A 23,717-nucleotide genomic window follows, 5' to 3' on the forward strand; every position below is an offset into this window, starting at 1 on the left:
TATATAAATCCTTCCTGGACTCTCAGTCAGTGTCTGTGCAACGTCTCCTAAAGGTTTCTGTTTGGCCCCTGTCGGATCTACGTTTGTTCCTGACCTAGTGAACTTTTACTGTCGTTTAGCTGAACCCATTTCAAGTATCCCAAAAGCAAACTTCCAAGCCATTCATTAAACTGAGCATAGCTCAGTATTTTGCTCAAGAACTTTACTGTTTATTTACTGAGTCTGTCTCAGTACGATAGTCCCAATTATCTGGGCTCAATCCAGCTTTACAGCGTTAAGACTTCAATGTCTACAGTACGGAATACTACTTAGTTTCAGAACAAGGTCTCCGGTATTCGCCTAGCTGTATTCTTCAGTATCTCTAACCACGGGCTCCTGCTGTTCACCCCTGAGTTCAAGTTCTAACATCTAACCAAAGTCTTCTGCTGTTATCTAACCCATAAAGCACCACACCTTGACCATCTCGTATCCAGTTCCTGCTTCAAAATAACCTGCTGTCATCTATTGTTCCTGTGTTCTGTTTTCCTACTCTGTGTCGTCCTATGAGGAAGACTTATCTCAGACCTCCACTGTTTGTGCTGCCGCTACCCCAGCCAACGAAGCCTATTAAATCTCAGGAGGTCAGTTTATAAGAGTAGTGACAATTGGCAGGAAACTAAATACACCAGGTCTCTGCCCCAAATTGCTTACATTAGGTTAATGCAAAACAAGGAGTAAGGTCAAAATTTAGTACATATGTAAACAAGGACCCACCCTGAGGATGAAAGCATGGGTCATAGACTACAGCAAGTGGTGATGGTATATACTTTTTAAGGGGATGAAGGACTTTGTCCAGTCATATGAAGCATATAATGCTCTGCCATATTGGTTAGTAATATGTGAAATCAGATGAAATGCTGTTTGTAATTGAATTGTAACTTGGCAGGACTCTTAGAAAAGTGAAATTGTGATGGAATTTGAAACATTTTGTTGGTCTGCTATGCTATCCCTTAAGACAACATGCCTAAAATAATGTACAGATTATATTAACATGCACCTGGAATGATTAAGATTCTTCCTGAAAGATTTGTTAGTGAGAATTGGCTTCTTGCTTGGTGAGTACCAAATATTAATGACCTTCTGCCGACTACTAACTTGGATTCCAATTTTGTTGGCTACTTGGGCCAATTTACATTAAATTAGCCTGCAGTCACTGGATGTTAGGACTCCTGTGATCAATAAAGATGGCAGAGAATGTTTGTAATCAATCTGTATATTATTTTTTCTTGATATATAATGTAGGTAGATAGTGTCCTCCATTGCTGAGCCTGAGGTCTTTAGCTGAACTCACTAATATTGCCCGATTTCTGCAGACAAATAAATGAGTCTCCCACGTGTGGGGCCATATATTCAGAACTAAATCATTAGAGCTTGTAAAGCTGGCCTTATGTGCTTAATTGAACAATCATGAAAATATGTGATGGATTGTATCAGGGCTAAAATGATTCAGCATGGGAGCCGACCAGACTATAACTAACCAGGATAATGAAACAAACAGCCCCACTAAGCAGCTACAAGATACTCCAAGTCCATAAAACACCCATACAGCTTGCTACATAGACTTATTGACAGAAAGCATGAAACTGACAATGATCATTAATTCCTCTGGGGGCTATGGCCATAAGAATGAGTTAGAGGCCAAAGTTTTGTTATCCGAATGTAAACAGAATTGTGCCTCACATGTGCTTTACCTGAGCTTTTTGAGTTGCATATATCTTAAGAATCATGCCTGCCACCCCACGGAACAAACAGCCCTGTGCCCAATAACACTGAGGCTCATTCTTACATCCCTGGGGTAATGGGTGTCAGAATAATAGTTTTGTGTCATAAACAAGAAGTCATTGACTTCTTGCGCATGCTGGTACTTGTAAAACTGCCTACATGTAGCTTCTAGAGCATGCTTGAGCTTCTAAAAGTACATGGGCCCTGGAAGCCAGAGCCTACTGGTCCATGTAGTTCCTTTAAAATTACCTAATAGTAAAGAAAAAAAAACTACACACTGACACCCAAGTATAATAGCCTGCAAGATGTGGGCCACATTTCTGTGACGTAACCACAAGCTGCCATTTTTTTAAGGCAAAACCAATCTGGTCCATTTCTTTACAAGATTAGTCTTTCACTACATGATACATGAAGAGTTTGGTAAACATCACATTTTGCATTTAGTAAAGGCTCATTGCAATAGACTTTTAGTTTTACAACTCCTGGATAGAGCCACAGGTTGTGCAGGTGAGAGCTACGGCTTGTACAGGCCTATGCTATAGAAATGCTAATATTAAGGTGCTTACTAAATACCTTGTTCACCTGTAGCATAATGGCTCAGTAATTAATTACTATTTAACTCTGATGCTAGGTCAATGCCAAATATATTTTAGAAACATCTGTGATAAGTATAATAGATTTAAAAAAGCATAGGGAACCAGACCCAAATGAGTGCAACTGCTAGAGACCAAATCAAATTACTACAGTAGTGACGAGCACTTAAAAACATCATGATAACATCATCTACAGTATTTTCCTACAAAGCTAGAACAAAAATGTAATTACAACAGTCAGCGACATGAATGTAAACCATGGGGATGTTTGGGATGATAGTGGCTAGAGGAAATAATTTATTATACACATTAGTTGTATATTATTACATGAGGAATTGGTTGCTTGCAAATTCCTTAGTACACTTTTATGGCACTCACTCCTAATAAATCTAGCAATTTGTTTCTAATACCCCTTTCAGACATACTGAGATTCCCGGGAATTTGGCCTGCCTCGGCCAAATTCCGGGGATCTCATGTATGTCTGAAAGGTACCTACATGGGAACACGTTCCCGGGTAGCGCACCCTCCAATTGACCAGGGAATTTCCCGGGAGTTAAGTCCCGGGAGATTACCCTGCCCATATCTGAATGGTGCTACCCGGGAATTTACTCCCGGGCTGCACCAAGCTGCTTTTACATTGAGTGGGCTGCCGCTCATCACCCCTGCGCTGGTGGCTGTGGCGCTGTCCACCGAGTCAGCGACCATGGCCGGGTCCACAGCCACAGAGAACCCCAGCAGGATGCCGGGGACACCCGCCGGCGCTGGAGACCGCCTGCAGGTCTCTGACACAGCTGGCCGCCCGCACTCCCTCTGTTCCACCAGGGCAGATCGGTAATAAAATAAATAATTTAATAATAAAATAAAATAAATATAATGGCTGCATTGTGATTGATCGGCTGCCTGCTGCATGATGATGACATCATCAGCGGCAGCCGGAGAGGGGATATGCTAGGAAGGCAGAGAAGAGACAGGTAATCTTAAAAACTGAAAAACCCTGCTTATGTCTGAATGGTGCTACCCCGGAATTTCCTGGGTAGACGCTGTAGTGTGAAAGGGGGGGTCTCAACCAAATACCGGGAATTTGCACAGGAGATATTCCTGGGTCTGAGCAGGAGATTTCCCGGGTCGTATGTCTGAAAGGGGTATAACTTACAGGTAGTGTAAAGTCATAATTGCCAAGGCAGCATAGGAATTACTATATTTCTACCTCATTGGAACGGTCATTTTGCATAATGCCTACTAGTGCTAGTTTCTAATCAGTCATGCATTTATCAGGCCAGTAAGTAATGACACACATGCTACATGGCTGCACAATGATGGTAAGATTATTTACAAATGTTGCAGTCTAGACAGCTGACCTAATTCCAGCGCAATACAAGATATGGGGGGTGGTCAGTGCACAGGTATCTTCACAGACATTCTTTGGTGAAGTAACAATTGTTCTTGCCGACAATATTATTCATATCTCATAATAAGTGGCATTTCTGCCATATTCATATTGTATTGATATTGAAGTTCGGCGGTGCTCCCCACAAGTTAGGGAAATATTAAACAAGAAAGAGGAATAAGAGGAGTAAAGAAGACTCTTTGTTTGGGGGCACTCTTATGCTGGTATGTCCAGTTTAAAACATAACTTTTAATACAAGTCTTTCTAAAAAATTATAAAGAACATATATTGGACAAAAAAGGTCCCAGAGACAAACATATAAAATAGATATTAAACAATAAGCACATTCCAGTCCTGTCTGGATCCTATGGATCCCACATAAAATATAAATATCCAAAGAAGAAAATGTTATTCCTGATCATACAAGAAATTCAACTGAAATTCAAAGAAGATGAGTTACCCATTATTGCATGTGTCCTCGCTTATCTGCTTATGGTAAATGCTTTTCTTTTTACAGAGATTCATTTAGGAACTCTACATATGTGGTCGCCTCCGTGCAGAATATAGAAATCACCTGCTAATTTAAACAGTGCACACTATGTATAGTATATAGCTGGTTAACAACATTTACCAGTTGAATTTCTTGTATGATCAGGAATAACATTTTCTTCTTTGGATATTTATATTTTATGTGGGATCCATAGGATCCAGACAGGACTGGAATGTGCTTATTGTTTAATATATATTTTATATGTTTGTCTTTGGGACCCTTTTTGTCCAATATATGTTCTTTATGATTTTTTAGAAAGACTTGTATTAAAAGTTATGTTTTAAACTGGATATACCAGCATAAGAGTGCCCCCAAACAAAGAGTCTTCATTACTCCTCTTATTCCTCTTTTTTACTAATTCCAGCGCATTCAGGCCCCATTCCGTATGATCTCTGCATCCAGTTGAAAATATCTGACCTCACAACCCTCTTCTTTAAATGGAAGGTTGCATAGTATTATTCTATTTTAGTGGTGCACATATGTACATTATTATTATTATTATTTATTTATACAGTAGGTATGTATATGTACATATAACCTGGCACAAATAGTGCATCTGTACTCTAACCAACCAAAATGTGCCAGGCTCAGATTTAGACACATTTTTGCTCTCTGCTCCATGAAACATTTTTGTTTTCATTACAAAAATAAACAATAACAGAATAAGCTGAAATATTTGTTACATCGCTGAGTCACAATCAGCACTATTCGTGGGTACATTGTGTTGCTAAGAACAAGCTGAATTGACATTGTTGTGAATAGAGGATCCAAGGTAAATGAAATAATTTGCATGAGGACATTGAGTACAATATCAGGCACAGCTTTGTAGTACACAGTCACAGATGTACACAATTTGACTAAAAAGAAATCAGAGTGCACTGCAGCTATTTTTCTTGTATTGCTTCAAACTTATCTGGGTACCTCTTATGAGGATGTAACAAGATTTTAGTACTAGATTTTAGTCTTATGCCAGGTACACACTGGGCCTGATTCAGACCCGGACGCTATTTGTGGCTATTTAAATCATGTGCTCGCACTGCATCGCATAAAGCTGCCCACTAAGTAACAGCGAGCGGCCTCACTATGCGCTCGCACCTATATAAAGACGCCTCTTTGCCACTCGCAACATACGTCATCTCCGGCAGTTGTAGGATTAATCGGGAACATCGAGAGCCATCGGAGTTGCTCGCAGCACTTGTGTTAGCCTTTTCCCACCTCGACATTGCGAGCAGTTCAGGCTAAAATACAACCCAGTTACGTGTGTAATGACGCTACTTTGCTAATTATGCACACCCATTAAACGCCGTTCTGATGGTCGGGCACGCCTGCGTTCGCACATCCACACCCCCCGTTTACAAGCACCTTCCCCTGTTACCACCCACAAACGGCACTGTCACTCAAAATAGCGGCCCGACTGCGGGCTACGGGCGAGCACTTTCCCAGCGCAATGACTGGCTCGCGCACGCGCATTGCAACTCATGCGCAGATTGCAAAAAATTGCTCAATGCGAGCAAGCGCAGCATAGCTTCCGGGTCTGCATCAGGCCCACTGAGCGATGTATCGTATCTCGGGTACACATTAGAATGAGGTAATGAATGACGGGACGATGTGCGTGTCTTGTGTTTATTTTAATATTTATTTTGAAGGTGAACTAGAGGTACCAGCGGGCCCTTAATGCCCCGCATGCTGGTACTTGTGGTTCTCCAAGTACCAGCATGCGGGGGAGGCTTGCTGGGACCTCTTTCTCCTGTAAAAGACAATGTTATTTAATCTGTTTTTTTGCGCTAGGTATGCCGGGCATATCCCCGGCCTCTCAGCCCAAGCCTGGGGTGCCCTGGAGAGGGGGAACCCCTTTATTGGGGTGGTCCCCACCTCCCTAGGGATCTTCGGCCTGGGCTGACTAGCGGTCGGGTATAATGCTTTGGCCGGGGGACCCGGTGAAAGGGTACTCCGGCTGTGGCATTACGGTACATCCCCGCTAGAAAGAGTCCTGTGCTGGTTTTGGAAAATACGGGGACCCTTATGTCTTTCGTCCCCCGCATTTTCACAACCAGGACCGGCTCAGAAAAGCCTGGTGCTGGTTGTGCTCTTAGGGAATGGACCCCGCGTCATTTATTTAATTTTTTTTAACACTTTACAACCTTTTTACACTTAGAAGCATGCAGGGATCTCACTGATCTGTGCATGAACCTGTGTAATACACACCTGCTCATGCTAAAAATTCCAGCATGAAGCAGGTCTATTTTGGGGATTTGAAGTTCGATTTTGTGTTCGATTTGGTGTTTGATTTGGACATGGGCATGCAAAATCGAACAAGAAATCACTATTCAAAATCAAACCAAATCGAATTCGACTTAGAAAAGGCTTCCAAAATCGAATTTTAGTAAATGTGGGATTTTAACAGGGATTTCTACATTCAGTTTGATTCGATTTCAGGTGAGCTAAATCGAACATAAAATCAAATGCAAAATCGAACTTTGATAAATATACCCCTATGACTTTGCCATGAAGTCTACTATACATTATACAGCATCCTAAATAAATTCCACATTTGTAACTGAGGCCTTACCTGTTTGATTTTTCCATTCCAGAACTTTTTATTACTTGATGAGATTTCAAAGCCAGCTATAGATCAGTCAGAGGAAAAAGAGGAAAATCTGTTGGTGCAAATTCAAGATCTGACATGTTACTGGGACAGTGTAAGTTTTAAATTACACATTTCAATACTAACTTGCTGTGTGAAGAAACCACAATTAATGCGCTTTCATTATTTCGACATTGTTGACATTTGGCAAACTGTCAAAAAAATGTCATATTTGTTTCTGATTTTCATTTCCTGAGATTTTGTTACAAATCTTAAAGAAAAAACCTGTGAACAATGGGCCTGATTCAGACCCACTCGCTAGCACTGAGCGCTCGCAAGCGGGTCGATAGTGCCCTAGTACGCATGCACACGACGGAGGGAGCTCCGTCGTGCGCATGCCCAAGACCCGAATAGCGACGGCCAAGCCGTCAGTATGGGTCTCGCACCAAAGGGTTCGTGCTGTCGATGTTGAGTGACAGCACGCCCCCTTTGGTAGGCGTGCCGGCAGCGTTGCTGCCCAGACGGAGGCGTTCCCATGGGAACGCTTACCGTCTGGGGCCGGCCCCACTGACATCACTAGTGATGTCAGTGGGAGTTCTTTTGGCTCTGATAGAGCCAAAAGCACTCCTGGGCTTGTGGCAGCGAGACCCTACCGCAGGGTCTTGTCGCAAGCCCGAGGGTCGCAATGGTCTTGACCATCGCGACCATCTTTTTGGCCGCTCGCATAAGCTGTGGGTGGTAACCCACAGCTATGCGAGCGGCCAGGAGGCCGCTCAAATATTAGGGAGGAGGGCCCTGATTCAGAGCGAACGCTCTTGTCAGAGCGTCCGGCTCTGTATCAGGCCCTATGAACTCCCACAAGTCCTATTAAATAAATGGGTGTTTTAGCACAAAACTTTGATTTTAATGTGGTATGGATATTTTTTTTTAGTATCCGAAACATTCTCATTGCTTCTGTTAACCCAGTTTTTTTTTTAGGCAAGCAGCATATTTTTCACTAAAATTATGCTGACTAGGTTAGGGGAGTATGTAATCTGCTGCAGGCAAACTATTAAATAAAATTACATATTAAAGAATTTAAATTGCCATTGTTATGTTGTGTATTACTGAGTTAAATTCTATATCTGAAAATTCAGCATGCTCTTTCATTGTCCATTCCATGTTACGAGGGAGGTGCTGATCGACCTGATAATTGCATAGGTGTGTTTAGGACTGTAAACTTCGTAAAACGCTTCTGCAACGGTAGGATCAGAATGCATCTTACGAGCAGCTTAAAAATTTAGATGCACGACCTCCAGATCCCACAGAAAAAAGTACACACTGAGCTGACTATATCTCACTGTGTACTGGGTGCACATTTACAGTACTTTGCAGAATTGCATTGTCTGTTATTAGAAACACAAGGAAAGCAACAGGTCTGGATCCTCATCTCTTTGTCCTAAAGACGTGGCAGCCAGGAGCTTCACCTGCCTGTAATGTAGAGTGGAGGTAATATTTTATCTGATATGCCACTGCAGCTCTTTAAAAACAATGATCAATGGGTCAAGTAAACGGATTTTTTATTAACAGATCTAGCTACAGTTGGCAAAGACATTGGAAATTTGGAAGGAGCTACTAAGACTAAAGAAAACCTGTACAGTATATTATAAAAAAAACACATTGAATATTCTGATCTACAAGGAGTGTTATTAATAAATATCAAAGTTTCATTGTCCATTTTAAATGCAATTGAATGCAAATGCCACACTTACATTATTTAATAAACTAAATGGTGTACTTCTTTATTTGATCAATGTACTAAAGGTCGACCCCAGTCTTTATAGTACTGATCATTATTCTGAGAGCAGTTGTATAAGGCCCTCATTCAGAGCCGTACAGAGCGCACGCTCTGAATGAGGGCCGGGCTCCATTTTCATGGAGCGTCCTCCTGGACGCTCGTATAGCTGTGGGTCACCACCCACAGGCTATATGAGCGTGCATTGTGATGGCCGCGATGGTCGAGACCATCGCGACCATCGAAATTGCGAGTCGGAGCCTGCGGTTGAGGTTTTCAACCGCAAGCTCCGGAGTGATTTTGGCTCTTTCAGAGCCAAAATCACTCCCACTGACATCACTAGTGATGTCAGTGGGCCGGCTTCTGACGGGAGGCGTTCCCGTGGGAACGCCCCCGTCAGGGAGGCACGCCCCCGGCACGCCCACCAAAGGGGGCGTGCTATCAATCAACATTGACAGCACGCCCCCTTTGATCGGACACAACGAGCGAAGGACTTTCCTTCGCTCGTCGCGTCTGGCGCATGCGCACGATGGAGCTCCCTCTGTCGTGCGCATGCTCAGTCCATAACATCGACCCACTTGCGAGCGGACAGCCGCTCGCGAGTGGGTCTGAATCAGGCCCTAAGTCATAAGCAATCTACAGATGTGCCCACATACATCTCTCCTCAGTGCGCTACAAGTCGCGCCACACATAATATGGGAGCTCGGTGTTACTCGGTAGCACCGAGCATCTTTTCGTGCCTCCTTTTACCTTCAAATGTGTCTTATTTGCACAACAAATCGATAGCACAAGCAGCTTCTGCTGATTAAAATGATATGCTGCATGCCTATGTTCTCTGTGCATCTGTGGGTGTATCTGCATGTGAAATGCTACGTTACAGTGTCAGCGACTGTAATACTGTATCGTAGTGTTTAGCATGCAGATACACCCACCGACGCAGCATGCTGCATATCATCTTAATCAGCAGAAGCTGCTTGTGCTATCTGTCCACATCGTTGTGCGAATAAGACCCATTTTAAGGTAAAAAGACGCATGAAAAGACGCTCAGCACTACTGAGTCACGCCACGGCATGGCGCGACTAGAAGGGTTGTTTAATGTGCCAGGAGGCTAGATGTATGTGGACTCATCTGTATGATAAGTGACAGATACTATACAAACCAAAATAAAGCACAGGAGAGACTTTTTAGCAAGTGTCTCATTCTTCTAAGTTCTCTATGTGTTAAACAAAGAAGCAGCAACTTATAAGACAAAATGTGGCCTTCATTTACATACATATACTTCTATATACATTTATGAGGTTATCTAATTCTGTATGAAGTGTAAAAATCTAAATTGCTATAATTGTTCTTCTTTACTCTATTGATCACTCACAGAATATCTGATTTTTAAATATTATTGTACTCTATTGTTACTTGCTTTCCTAACCCTAAGTTAAATGCTGGAAATCTAACTTTCCCTATTGTTTTTTTATGATCATTTTTGTTTAATTGCTGCCACCTACTGGTACTTAAAAAACATTTTTTCAGACTTGTTTATTTTAAACTTTATTCTTTATTGTATTTCACATGGATATTTCTTCAGCTATTAACTCTAAGACATGCTTCTGTGACTATTCCCATTGATGAGCTAACTCAGAAATGGTGATATTGGCCAGTTATTTATCTCTTTATAGTTGACACTATAGTTTTAAAATGACCTCATTACCAAAGTGCAGTATCTTGAGAAAAATCCCACACCGATACACTTGTTTATGATGACCTCTTCTTTTTCCTTGGGGAATTTTGAGTTTAATTTTTGTCCAGTGTGACGGAAGAGAGCTACACAGTGCTAAACGTATAAACACATATATTCACGTGCCTATTGTATTAACATTGGTAAAGCATAAAAAGTTCACTTTTATAAATTCAGTAACAATAACTAGCTGAATAATAATGTACTGTATATCACATATTCTTTTTTTTAGAAAGTGCTGAGATATTTACTCAGCACTGTATTAGAATAGAAAGGATCATGATATGACACAAAAAAGTTACATACAACAACATAAAACAAAACAGAAGGTAATGCTGGTCCAAAATGTGCGTGCAATCAAAAAGATGTGTGATCAGAAAATACATGGGAGCAGACATTTTAGGCAACAATAACATTATCAGCTTCCATTAATATAGCAGTTATTGATGGCTGGCATTGCTGTGCAGCTACAGGTAATGATGCTGTATGGTTGGAACAAGGAGAGACTGCAGAAGGCAGTGACATGAAGCATGTAGAATGAAACATTCACCGTAGAAATCTTAGAGCAGCCAGCTGGGTGGCAACTATAATTGTCCTTCACCATTTATAACTAGCTCGGTTACCCGACGTCGCCTGGGTTGAAGACTGGACCCTGAAGTACACCTGCAGCCTTTATTTGTTTGCTTTATACTTGCCTATAACCCCATTCCATTGATCCTGAAAAGGACCCTTACTGTTTGCTAACATGCATGCAAACAGTGGCATAACCACCGTGAGAGCAAGGGGTGCAGCTGCTATGGTGCACGAGCTGCCTCAGTGGCCCACCACTCCCCCTGCACCCAGTCATGCACACAAGGTGGGCCAGGGCTGTCGAGGGGGGCCTGGGTGTCAGCAATGTTGATTTGATTCCAGCCCGCCAGCTGACTACAGATGGAGCACTGGCAGATAGTCATGGAGAGACAGTGCCGCTGGTCACGAGGCAGTCAGAGCTCACGGACTGGCAGCCAGTCAGCAGTGGCGGCTCCTGCTTATCTGCGAGCTCCGATTGGCTCGCGACCGGCGCCAGATTCAAATTGCGAAGGCACTGTCTGTCCATGTCTGCCACTGGCTGCCGAGGCACCAGCTGTAACTAGCTGGCGGCCTGGCCCCAAATCCACACTTGTTGGCTGTTGATGGCGCACAGGGGGAAGCGAGAGACTGCTGGAGGGACACGGAGAAGTCAGTTGCTGGGGGGCATAATGTGTAAGGGGCACTATTGTGTGGAATAATGTGTAATATGTGGCACTACTATTATGTGACATAATCTGTAAAGGGCATTACTGTGTGGTGTTAGGGGAATTACTGGGTGGCATAATGTATGAGGGGCACTACTACTGTGTGGCATTATGTGTATAAGGGGTACTACTGTGTGGCATAACCTGAATGGGCTCTGAGTAGCATAATCTGAATGGGCTCTGTGTGGGCAAATGTATGTGTTTTTTTACCTCTGGGGGGGGCTTTTAGGATCTTGCTATGTGGCCCACAAAGTTCTAGTTATGCCCAGGATCCCCGAGAGGGAGGGGAGTTTGTATTAATTACCAGGGTCTAGGCTTTTTGGAGGGGCCCGGTGAGAGCACAGGTTCGACCCCCCACGCCCCACCCTCTCTCTTACCTGTCAGCAGCCCAGCACATACTGCTTCAATTGATCGGCCAGTATATCGGGTGCCCGTCGGCCAGCGATATGACTGTGACTGACGTCGTTCAGACATATCACATCGGCTGTGCTGCACAGCCGATGCCCATTATATCTGCAGATATATCGGGGCATCGTGCTGTGTGTACGGGCTTGTAGGCGCGATACACTCCCTACCAGCAAGACCCACCCCCTCCAACACACAGAACACAGATGATGGTTGTTCAGTGTGTATGAACAACCATCATCAGCATATATATCTGCAGATCTCGATATCTGTTATCTGATCACTCGATAACATATCTGATTAGTGTGTTCCCAGCATAGCCATGACCATTGTTTCAAATGTAGCACAAATAAATAATTTTATTTCTTATAAATGTCATTACCAGGGAAATGGGAGGCAGAAGAATATGGGTCCAACTCAGGATGAGCCCCAATAAGTCCAATGATAAGTTCTAATATAACATTAAAAAATTAAGGTGATTGAGGATACATGAAATAACACGATACATGATAGTGTTTAGCATTATCCACACATTTCACTGCAACACTGTTGAAATAAAGTGTTGCCTCCCTGCTCCATTACAGGCAGATGAAGCTCTTTCCACATCTATAGGATTAGGGGTCCTGATAGGGTCAGATGTATGTGAAAAGCTGAGACTGCCTTCATTAGAACTGACCCTGCCTCTGTGTATGAACCCACCAGTCTTGGCAGTGCATTTCTAGCTACATGAAATCTATCCAGGTCTCTCAACCATGGCAAACTCCTAATCCAACTTTTCTGCAACACTACCTGCACAGCTAAATAGAAATGAAGAAAATTCTGCTGAAACTCTGTTTTCCTCGGCTACAAATCTCATCCCTGCTCCTCCAGCCGTGCCCTGTCCCTGGCTAAACTAGAAAAGTATCCTCTTGTCGAAGATCCAATGCATCTCTTCTACATGTCACTCCATGCTTACCCCAACTACAGCTGTCCCACCAACAGACGAGACAGTAGCCGATAGCGGCTAAGCAATACACAACAAAAGCCAATACAACCTAGTGGTACAGTCACTAATATAAATAGAACTGTTTGTGCATGACCAGATTTCTATTATTCCTGGAATCATTTTTTTAATTGTTTCTGAACAAATGGTATATATATATATAATTGTTTTTTTGGTTAAACCAATGATCATTTTGTTTTAATGTCCTAAAGCTTTATCAGTTGTGAAGACCTCTCCTTTGGTGAAGTCAAATCATATGTACTAATTCATTTGCAGACTATGGAAATGCCAACTCTTCAGAACATCTCATGCAGTGTGAGACCTGGGGAATTGCTGGCTGTAATCGGACCTGTGGGAGCAGGGAAAGTGAGTATAGTTCTTCTCTTTTTTTTTTATTTCTTCTCACTCTCTGAAAACCTCCAAACTGTGATTTTTCAGTATAATGAAAGTGCTGATACTTTAGTAGACTGCATTCAGAGCCAGTCATTGGGCTGATGGTGAAAGAGAATGTGTATTTACATTGATTGTCCCAATGCATTCCAAATGAGTGATGCCATGTCAGAGAAAACTGCTGGGGGTGTTACTTCATTGTCAAGGCACAATGGTCTGGATAGTCCGCTTAGTTTACCTTACCCAGTGGTATTGTGTTTTCTTATGGGTAAGTCTGTTTGAAGTATCAGATAAAATGAGAAACTAATGATGTGACGTAGACTAAAATGATTCTTTATTAGACTATGGCTGTCAAGTTAATGCAGTATGGAAGAGTACAGTTTTCCAGGCAACCATGTTTAGATATATCTTAACCAGTATTTTGGGCCCGTCGTTCATCAGGTCGCTAGCTATCGTGCCCTTCATTACAGGGTTTTGTGCCAACTTCCTCCACCTGCACATCACTGTCCCTCCTTTTCCCCATCTGTCTTTCTTATATCTGCTCACCATCCCTCCACTTTTGCTTTCTCTTTCATCCTTGGCTCTCTCACATTTCTGTCCCCTCTTCTCCATGTCTCTCTCGCATCTCTGTTCCCCGTCAAACCCCAAGAGGTGGGAGAGGGAGGCTTGGGAGAAGCTGCAAGTGGAGGGAGGGTTGGTTGTCCTTGGGGGTAGAGACAGGAGTGTGGGGTCAGTCGCACTTTGTTTCGAGTACTGACAGTGGGGAACAGTTTATCTCTCTCTGTCCCAGTCTGCTTTTCTCTCTTATCTTTATCCACATCTGAACAGAGGGGAGCGCGAGGGAGGGGGCAGTGGGTGGGAGGAAATGGTTTTGGCTGCTGAGCCAGGGGGCAATGGTTTTTGGTGCCACTGACAGTGAGAGCTGCGGGGGAGGAGAAGGCACGGCTTCTGTACAGCTTTTACTGCGCCTGAGCTAGAGAGACAGAAACTGATTATATCATTGAATGCATTTGTAATTGTATGTGTACGTAAATGACTGACAACAGATTTTATTCTTACATTAATATTATCTGATCTGCTAGGCCAGGAATGCACAAGAGACATTCTACACACGTCATATACATGTATAAGATAATTGCTGATTAAAGTGTATGTGTGCGTCCCACCTCTTTGTGCCTGCTAGTCCTATGGATGAATACCTGTTTTAATTCTTTACACTGCTAAGAGGCTGTAAATATTGGACACCTGTTATTAAGTGAGGTTGTTCGAACAGTCCACTTCTAAATATAAGGCTGTCCAGGCATCTAAAAATAAAATAATAAATAAATAAAACCCCTCATGTTCACAAACAGTGGTCATACATGACGCGCGTTGCCCACCTTCTGAGATGTGTCAGGAATTTCCTATTAGAAAAGGAAATTAAAGTCTTAATACATAACATTTTATCATTTAATTGTGAACTTTAAAGTTTTTCCTTAAAGATATAAAAATGGATGAATTCTCAATATCAAACAAATGTTGTCTCCTCCTGCCCTTTCCCAGTCTTCTCTTCTGAGTGCAGTGCTGGGGGAGCTGCCAAAAGATAAAGGCTTTGTGGACGTCAGAGGAAGAATTGGATATGTATCACAGCAGCCCTGGGTGTTTTCAGGCACTGTCAGAAGTAACATATTATTTGGGAAAGAATATGTTCAAGAGAAATATGAGAGAGTCCTGAGGGTATGCGCGCTGAAAAAAGTAAGTATTTATCTATAGGAGGTGTCTAGCTGCCGAGTTGTGCTGAATAGTATTTACTGAATATATCAAGGGTTTATGATTTAGTCTTTGTTTGGAAGCTTAAGCTGACAAAGCTGGTGTGATATAGGAAACAGATTTGCCTAGAGAACTTCACTAGCACCAGAGCTTATTAAGCACTCTGTACAATTGTAGCAGTATATGCAGCCAGGATGTGGCTGGGATAATCAGTGACAGAGAAAAGTACGCTATCATGCATATATCATGCTGGTTACATAAAATACAATGTCTGTTTTCATTTTTAAATGAATAAATGAATGTAAGTATTAGATGTATCGAGATAATGCTTAGATGTTAGATACACTACATCTACATCACTTCTTATTTACTTCTCTGATTATATATTCATTAACGTTTAATTGTTTCATCGAGAGTTTGTGAGCCATGCTAATTAAAGCCATGTAGTTCAGATTCATATCTTTGGATGTACAAAAACAGAAAAAAAAAACAGGCGCCTCTATACACCACTAAAAACCTTTAAAAAACCTGGCAAGAAACACATGCAAAAAAGGGGGTTGCTAATCCTCTTAAAATTAATAATACTTAAAAAATCAAGAAGCAGGGTATTTGAATCTCAAACAGGAATTGTATACATTGGTGTTTTATTATAGTAATAATACACTGTGAAAGGTAAATATAATCACACTGTATTGAAACTTAATAACACATCAATTAGCAACAGTGTTGCTAATACAGCAAAGACTAGTCAGCACATCAAATAAAAATATATATTTTTTTTATTTGATGTGCTAACTAGTCTGTGCTGTATTAGAAACACTGTTGCTAATTGATGTATTATTAAGTTTCAATACAGTGTGATTATATTTACCTTTCACAGTGTAATATTACTATATATTTTAATAGAATTAAAACACCAATGTACACAATTCCTGTGTGCGATTCAAGAGCCCTGCTTCTCAAGTTTTAAATATCTTTGGATATACCGTACCTGATTTTTAAAAAAATATATTCTTGTTTTAATATTTTGTTTTACCCTTTTAAGAGACACAAAGAATGCCAACTCTGTAGAAATAAATCTGAATAAATATATACAGTAAATGTGTCGTATATTTTTAAATTAATTCTAGTTAATTTACTGTCAGTGCAGAGAAAGTGTTATACAAGAACCATATTTGCGGCACAAAAGTGTATCTGTGGACTGAGGGTCTCATGCAGAATTAGAATGGTTCTAAATCAAGAGAGTAAAATTTAGCTTATCTTACAGAGCTAGCCAAATCGCAGGATACATGCAGCTCTAACTGGTAGCATACAGCGGGTAAAATAAGTATTGAACACATCAACATTTTTCTCAGTAAATATATTTGTAATGGGTCTATTGTAATGAAATGTTCACCAAATGTCAGCAAAACCCATGCAATCCACACATGCAAAGAAATCAAACCATAGATAGATGTGAAATGACAGAGGGAAAAAGTATTGAACAAATGAAGAGAGGGAGGTGCAAAAAGGCATGGCAAAGCCAAGACAACAGCTGAAATCTATCAGTAATTAGAAAGCAATCCCGCCCCTTGTCAGTGCAAATTAATATAAGCTGGTTAAGTCCCAACTGATGGCCTATAAAATGGTGTCTCATTACCAAGGTGTCACTCAAGAAACATCTCATGATGGGTAAAAGCAAAGAGTTCTCTCAAGACCTTTGCAACTTTATTGTTGCAAAACATACTGATGGCATTGGCTACAGAAGGATTTCTAAACTTCTGAATGGCATTGTTGAGGCCATAATTCGGAAGTTCAAAGAACATAATTTCACCATAAACCAGCCACGACCAGGTTCTCCTCGCAAGATTTCTGACAGAGGAGTGAAAAGAATTATCAGAAGGGTTGTCTAAGAACCAATGACCACTTGTGGAGAGCTTTAGAAAGTCCTGGAATTAGCAGGTACAATTGTTTCAAATAAAACAATAAGTAATGCACTCAACCGCCATGGCCTGTATGCAAGCTCACCACGCAAGACTCCATTGCTGAAGAAAAAGAATGTTGAAGCTCATTTAAAGTTTGCTGCACAACATTTGCCTGTGAAATACTGGGAGAATATAGTCTGGTCAGATGAGATCAAAATTGAACTCTTTGGATGCCATAATAGACACTATGTTTGGAGGAGAAATGGCACTGCACATCACCCCAAAAACACCATACCAACAGTGAAGTGTGGAGGTGGGAACATTCTGGTGTGGGGCTGTTTTTCAGCATACAGTACTGGCATACTTCATATAGTTGAGGGAAGGATGAATGGAAAAATATACCGAGATATTCTTGATAAAAATCTGCTGCCATCTACCAGGATGCTGAAGATAAAATGAGGGTGGACATTTCAGCAAGACAATGATCCCAAACACACAGCCAAGGACACTCTCAGTTGGTTTCAGAGAAAGAAAATAAAGCTGCTACAATGGTCCAGCCAATCACCTGACTTGAATTCAATTGGAAATCTATGGAAAGAACTACAGATCAGAGTTCATAGAAGGGGTCCATGGAACATTCAAGATTTGAAGACTGTTTGTGTAGAAGAATGGGCCAAAATCACACCTGAGCAGTGCATGCGACAATGCATGCGAGGCGTCTTGAAGCTGTCATTACCAACAAAGGGTTTTGTACGAAGTATTAAATAGATTTCAGTAAGCTCTTTCAATATATTTTCCTTCACATTATTACACATAACTTAATTTATGGACCGCTATGGTTTGATCTCTTTGCATGTTCGGATTGCATTGGTTGTTGCTGACATTTAGTAAAAATTACATTACAATAGCCCCATTACAAATATATTTACTGAGAAAAATGTTGCTGCGTTCAATACTTATTTTACCCGCTGTATGTACCTGATAAAGGGCCTGACTCACTACTGATCACAATTGCAATAGCGATTACGCACGCATTCTCACTGCGATAGTATGATAATCCATTTCGATCGCTATGCCGCCGCAGCACTACATAAGGACGCCCACTTTACTTTACGCACATCAGTAATCCTTAGCAAGACTGCTAAACCATCGGTACAATCGAGTACCATTGCAGCCTCATGCACACTTGCACAAGCTCTGATCTTACTCAGGAATTGCTAACTTCATCGCACACTATGAGTACTCAGGCTGTGTAAGGCATCGCAGTGCATAATTAATGCACGCCCCTGCAACGGTGTTGAAACGCCGGCTTTTTGCCGACCACCTCTTCATCACCACTCACAAATGGCACTACCTGTCAATCACTGTGCGATGGGTCTGCGTAGTCACTACGATCACAGTCCCGATCGCAGTTGCTGGTTCACGCACTCGCACTGCGATGCTTATGCATGCGCAGTACGCAACAGACGGCCGATTGGGTGCATTTTAGCAGTTGCGATCCTTACTGAATCAGGCCCATAGTCCAGGAGAGAATAATAGTATATGCACTTGGTTTACTCCAGGAGATGTAGTTTGACAATGGGTCTGATTCAGACTTGGGAATAGAGTAAGATAGAGCAAGTACAGATGTGTCCACATACATATATCATCCGTGTGCTACAAGTCGTGTTACACTTAACACGTGAGTGCTGTGTGATTCAGTAGCGCTGAGCATGTTTTTGTGTGACTTTTTCCCTTCAAATTGCGTTGTATTTACACAGTGATGCGACTAGGACACAATCAGCTTCTGCTGATTAAAATGATATGCGTCATGCCTGTATTCTGTGTGCGACTTCGGGTGCATCTGCATGTGTAACGCTACATTACAGAGTCAGCAGTTGTATTCTGTCTCTAACAGCCGTTTGTCACAAATATTTCTCCCCATATATTCATCATATTATCATTTTAGAGCGAGGCAGGGGAGGAACTAGTGACTGTGCAGCTGGTGAATTGCATCGGGGCCTTATAATGAGTCAGACTGGCTCATTATTGGCCCCTTCCGCTGCACCGCGTGCCGTAACAAACGTGTTTGAGGTGACAAATGCATTGTTGCATCTGGGCCCACCCAGCCAAATTTAAATAGAGTCCTGGACAGCAGGAATTTGCAAAGAAGCAAACTCCACCTCCTACAGATGTGTCCTCATACACTTTTGCTCAAGTTGCGGCAAATAGTCTCTCTCGACATGCCAGGTCCCGTGCAACTCTGATTGTGCGAAGCTTATTTTTTTTTGTCTTTTTCGTCTGAAACTGTGTCTTAGTCACAATGCGATGTGGCTAAGATGCACCAGGAGACTGCACTGATTAATTTGACACTTGTATATCTGTGTTCAACTGAGTCTGAATCTGTATACGAAGTGGCACAATGCAACGGTCGCGGCTTTTTTCTATGCTAAAGTGACTACCGTTGTGCTTCATTTATAGACTCAGTCACACGCAGATGTGCAACTGTTGCTTTGTAAAGTACAGTCTCCTGGTGCTATTGGCACTAGGGCTGGTTATATCTAGATGGGGGAGCACATATATTTTTCGAGGACCAATCCCCTGAAAATGCCAGCCCTGGATGCCCTGAGGACAAACCCCAGTGCTGGTTACCCAAAAATCAAGGGGTCTTCATTTTCCCCCTGAACTTAGGGTAACCGGCAGTAGGCTGAAATCGTTAGTGCTGGTTAAGAATTGGGGGTATCCCTACTCTTTTTTATTAAATATGCCCATACTGCTGGTAGGGAAATTTTTTATCTATGTCTGCCTACAATGGAAACGCTTTTATTGAGTGACTCATTTACAAAAATTGTTCAGTACCCATAAATTTGAACAATATCTTCTGGTTGGAGGTCTGACAAATCAGACTTGTTGGTAAACTAAACCAAACTTGGACTACCATTTTTTTTGTTGTTTAAAAATATTTGTCCGATTATCGTCTACCAATAAATATACACTCAACGATAATCAATCGGTTAAGTCGTTTGGTTGGCTGATCTGAACGATTATTGTTTAGTGTATGGTCGACTTTACTCAGCTAATCAGAAGTGTCTGTCAGCTTTCATCATCATCAGTTTGTATTTTGCACCAGGGGTCCAGCACCCGCAAGTGATCCGCCTCTTGACATGTACATATGCATCTTTATTTTGTGGCCAGCATGGGATGCATTTTATGCAAACAGGATCTTACTGTATTTTACCTCTAGTTACTAAGCCCCCCAACTTGGAATATGTGGTGTGCATTTATTTCTGGGATGGGCGACATGCAAACTCACCTCTGCTCATTTTGCTCAACATTTACACCCGCGTACAAGTAAAATTTTTCACCAAATTGGAATTGATTTGTTCCCAACTTGGAAAGGGGGAGTTAATAATAGCAATACTTTCACTCGGTTCTCAGACACGCAAGGGACAGGCTATTGTCATGGTCTAATCACTCAATAAGGCATCAATCCGAAGCACTACAAGATTTCCTTAGACTACACTGCCTTCATGAGTACTTTAGAATCAGTGAAGCCCTCACAAGATAATACACTTTCCTGGCTTGTGGTGCATAACAACTATTCAAGAATATACAGACTCTTGCTCAGCTACAGTATTTAGTTTTGAAAATGGCCAGTGCACACACATACCTAATTTGTTTTGTCATATCCTGTCTCCACCCTGGGGCATAGGAAGGGCTCCAGGTACCGGAAATGTCATACAATGCCACGTCTGTCTCTTGGTAGGGAAAGTCCCAGACAGCTGGACCATTGTGGTAGAGCAGCTATTTATAACCTCTGCCTCTATCTCACCGCATGCTGGCAGCTATTCTCGCTGTGCTCATTTCGCTGCAACTGTCTCCTGGAAGCCTTGGTGTCAGCTAGTTCACAGAGAGAACCCTCATGCTGGCCACTGAAGTGGGACTTTTGACTACTAAGATAGCTCTGAAATGAGAGCTCTGAGTTTTCCTTATGGGGTTTGGAGCACCAATATAGTGACTTACACGCTATGAATTTCTACATTATATATTTTCACATGGAAACATGTTCTTTACTTGCTGTCTATTTCTAACCACCACTTTATAATACTTTACAATGCTTAAGAAGCTCATTGTTGCTGATATAAATCACTCTTATATAAATCACTCTTATATAAATCACTCTTATTGGGTCATTTACCGGAGTAGAAAAACTGTCACTTCTCATTAGCATGACTTAATTCCGAGACCATCTTTATCAAACTGACTTCCCTCAGTGCTCAGTGCTCCCAGTAGCGGGCACCCCCATAAATTGCCCCCAGTAGTTTTCACTCCTATACAGTGCCCCCCAGTAGCGGACACCCCCCCATAAAGTGCCCCCAGTAGCGGCCACTCCTATACAGGGGACACCCCCCCCATAAAGTGCCCCCAGTAGCGGCCACCCCCTATTTCAGTGCCCTCCCCCCGTGTAGTGCCAGGCTTACACACACAAAGAACAAAAAAAAAATTCAACTTACCTGATCCCCGCTCCTGACGGGACCGCCGCTGTCCGAGTCCCGGCCCGCTCTTTTTTCCTGGATGGGAGAGACGTCATGATGTATGACGTCTCTCCCATCACATGCTGCGGGGGGAGCCGGCACATGGAGCTCATTAGTGAGCTCCAGCCGGCTCCCTCCGCGGACGACGCAGCAGCTAATGAGGGGAAGCAATCGGGAAGCCGACTGCCTATATACCGGCAGCCGGTTCCCGACTGTCTTATCCCGGCATGGGTGAAATGCCGGGCGTCAAGATGTAGACGCCCGCATTTCCCCGACGCCGAGAGACCGGCGCCCGGCATCACGATCGAAGTGATGCCGGGAGCCGCGAGCGGACAGCCGCGGGGGGGGAGGGTTAGGGCTCCCGGGGGGGGATTTAGGGTTAGGCACCCCCCCGGGAGGGTTAGGGTTAGGCTAGGGGGAGGGAGGGTTAGGGTTAGGCACCCCCGGGAGGGACTTAGGGTTAGGCACCCCCCCGGGGGACTTAGGTTTAGGCAGCGGGGAAGGGGGTGGTTAGGGTTAGGCACTTAGAGGGGGGATTAGGGTTAGGCACTTGGGGGGGGAAGTTAGGGTTAGGCACCCCTAAGGAGGGTTAGGGTTAGGGGGGTTAGGTTAGTGGATTTCCAGTGCTGTCGGGCTTCCGCTGCGTCGCACTCTGCTCCTGTCGGGCTGTCATACCCATTCCCTAATGAGAGTCATACCCATTCCCTAATGAGAGTCAGGCAGACTCTCATTAGCTGGCTGCTATTACAAACACACAGCCGCCGCTGGTGGATGTGTGTTTGTAAACTGTGTAGGGCAGACCGCTATCACTGCGGTCTGCCCTACACTTGTGGGGCCTGGGGACTTGTCCACCCCTTGGCTGCTGGTGGCACTGCAGGGTGGCGCCCCGCCCTTTGGTCAGTGCCCCTGGCGAGTGCCATCTTGGCCAGTGGGTAGATACGCCCCTGACTGCAACATACATTTTATGAATTCCTGCAGAATAGATATTTCTTCAAGTCACTGCCCATCACCATTAGATACTTCTATTGAAAGTTGCATTTCTCTTTAAGGGAATGATCCTGTTTTAGGATAGCAGGATTTACATGAATGGGAGAGAAACCTGGGCACCCCCAGCTGGAGAGGATGGGTACAAGGGATTGACACTCTCTGTGTGTACAGGGACTATGTTGACCCCGCAACAGAACATGCTTTACCAGCATGTTTACAGTAATGCCGATCCAGTTAACATAACTGTAAAGGTACGTATCCACTAGCAGATAGAGGAACAACAGTACCATTACAACATTGTAATTGTACAGTCGTTCCTCATAAGTATCATGTTAGCATGCAGGCTCCTGCATTAATGGATTGACGTAGTCACTGTCGACATAGTGACTGTTGACCCCGTAACTACTTCCTGGGAGGAGGTGAGGGAAATGGTTGCAATCAGTTAAATATATTTTAATTAAAGAGAATGCTTAAAAACTCTACAAGAGGGACTGCGCTGAAGGAGTATCTACTTTTCTCTTAAAAAAAATGGATAAATACCCAATTTAAAAATGTATAGATGCAAGCGATGCAAATGTGCCAATAAAATAATCTATTATGACAATAATAAACATAAAAATATTGAAATAAGATAAAATATTATTTTTTAGAATAGAAAAAAAATTATTAAAAATACATATAACAGAATCCAATATGCAATACTCTATCATATCTTAGTGTGGGATAAATTAGCCACAACCTTCAATCCACAATAATAAACAATCAAGCTACAGTATGAATCAGTGCATATTGCAGAATGAAATGATTGGTAACATCCCGGTATACAGAAGCAAAAATTTATCAACTTATAAGTCGCTATTTATGTATCAATATAAGTCCGCATCCACAAAGTAACGAATAGTTCTTCCAGTTAATGTAATGGAACAATAAATTTATTTAGTGTAAACCACTTTCAATCCTATGTGCAAGCTCCATGTAATATGACAGGAGGAGAGGATTGTATTCTAGTACATGGAGCGTATTTCTACAGCCGCCTCTGGCTGATTACATATGCTTACCACTACTCCGGTGTATGAGAGGAAATATTTAATTTTGTCAAAGGAGAGGATTCCCCAATATACTCACTATCAG

At 42.5% G+C, this 23,717-nt stretch overlaps 1 protein-coding gene across 4 annotated transcripts in view; it reads left to right on the top strand.

Moving 5' to 3' along the window:
- ABCC4 (ATP binding cassette subfamily C member 4 (PEL blood group)) overlaps positions 1-23,717 on the top strand; it is a 392,497-nt gene that overhangs the window by 105,038 nt on the left and 263,742 nt on the right. For 3 of the 4 annotated variants that reach the window (XM_088458987.1, XM_088458994.1, XM_088459006.1), the window contains exons 9-11: positions 6,883-6,990; positions 13,319-13,408; positions 14,975-15,166. In XM_088458987.1, coding sequence (XP_088315113.1) covers positions 6,883-6,990; positions 13,319-13,408; positions 14,975-15,166 — 390 coding nt within the window. The remainder of the gene's footprint in view (positions 1-6,882; positions 6,991-13,318; positions 13,409-14,974; positions 15,167-23,717) is intronic. The other variant, XM_088458999.1, reaches the window with a different exon arrangement.

Source organism: Taudactylus pleione, unplaced genomic scaffold, assembly GCF_031769625.1.
Source record: "Taudactylus pleione unplaced genomic scaffold, aTauple2 ptg000041l, whole genome shotgun sequence".
Taxonomy (NCBI): domain Eukaryota; kingdom Metazoa; phylum Chordata; class Amphibia; order Anura; family Myobatrachidae; genus Taudactylus; species Taudactylus pleione.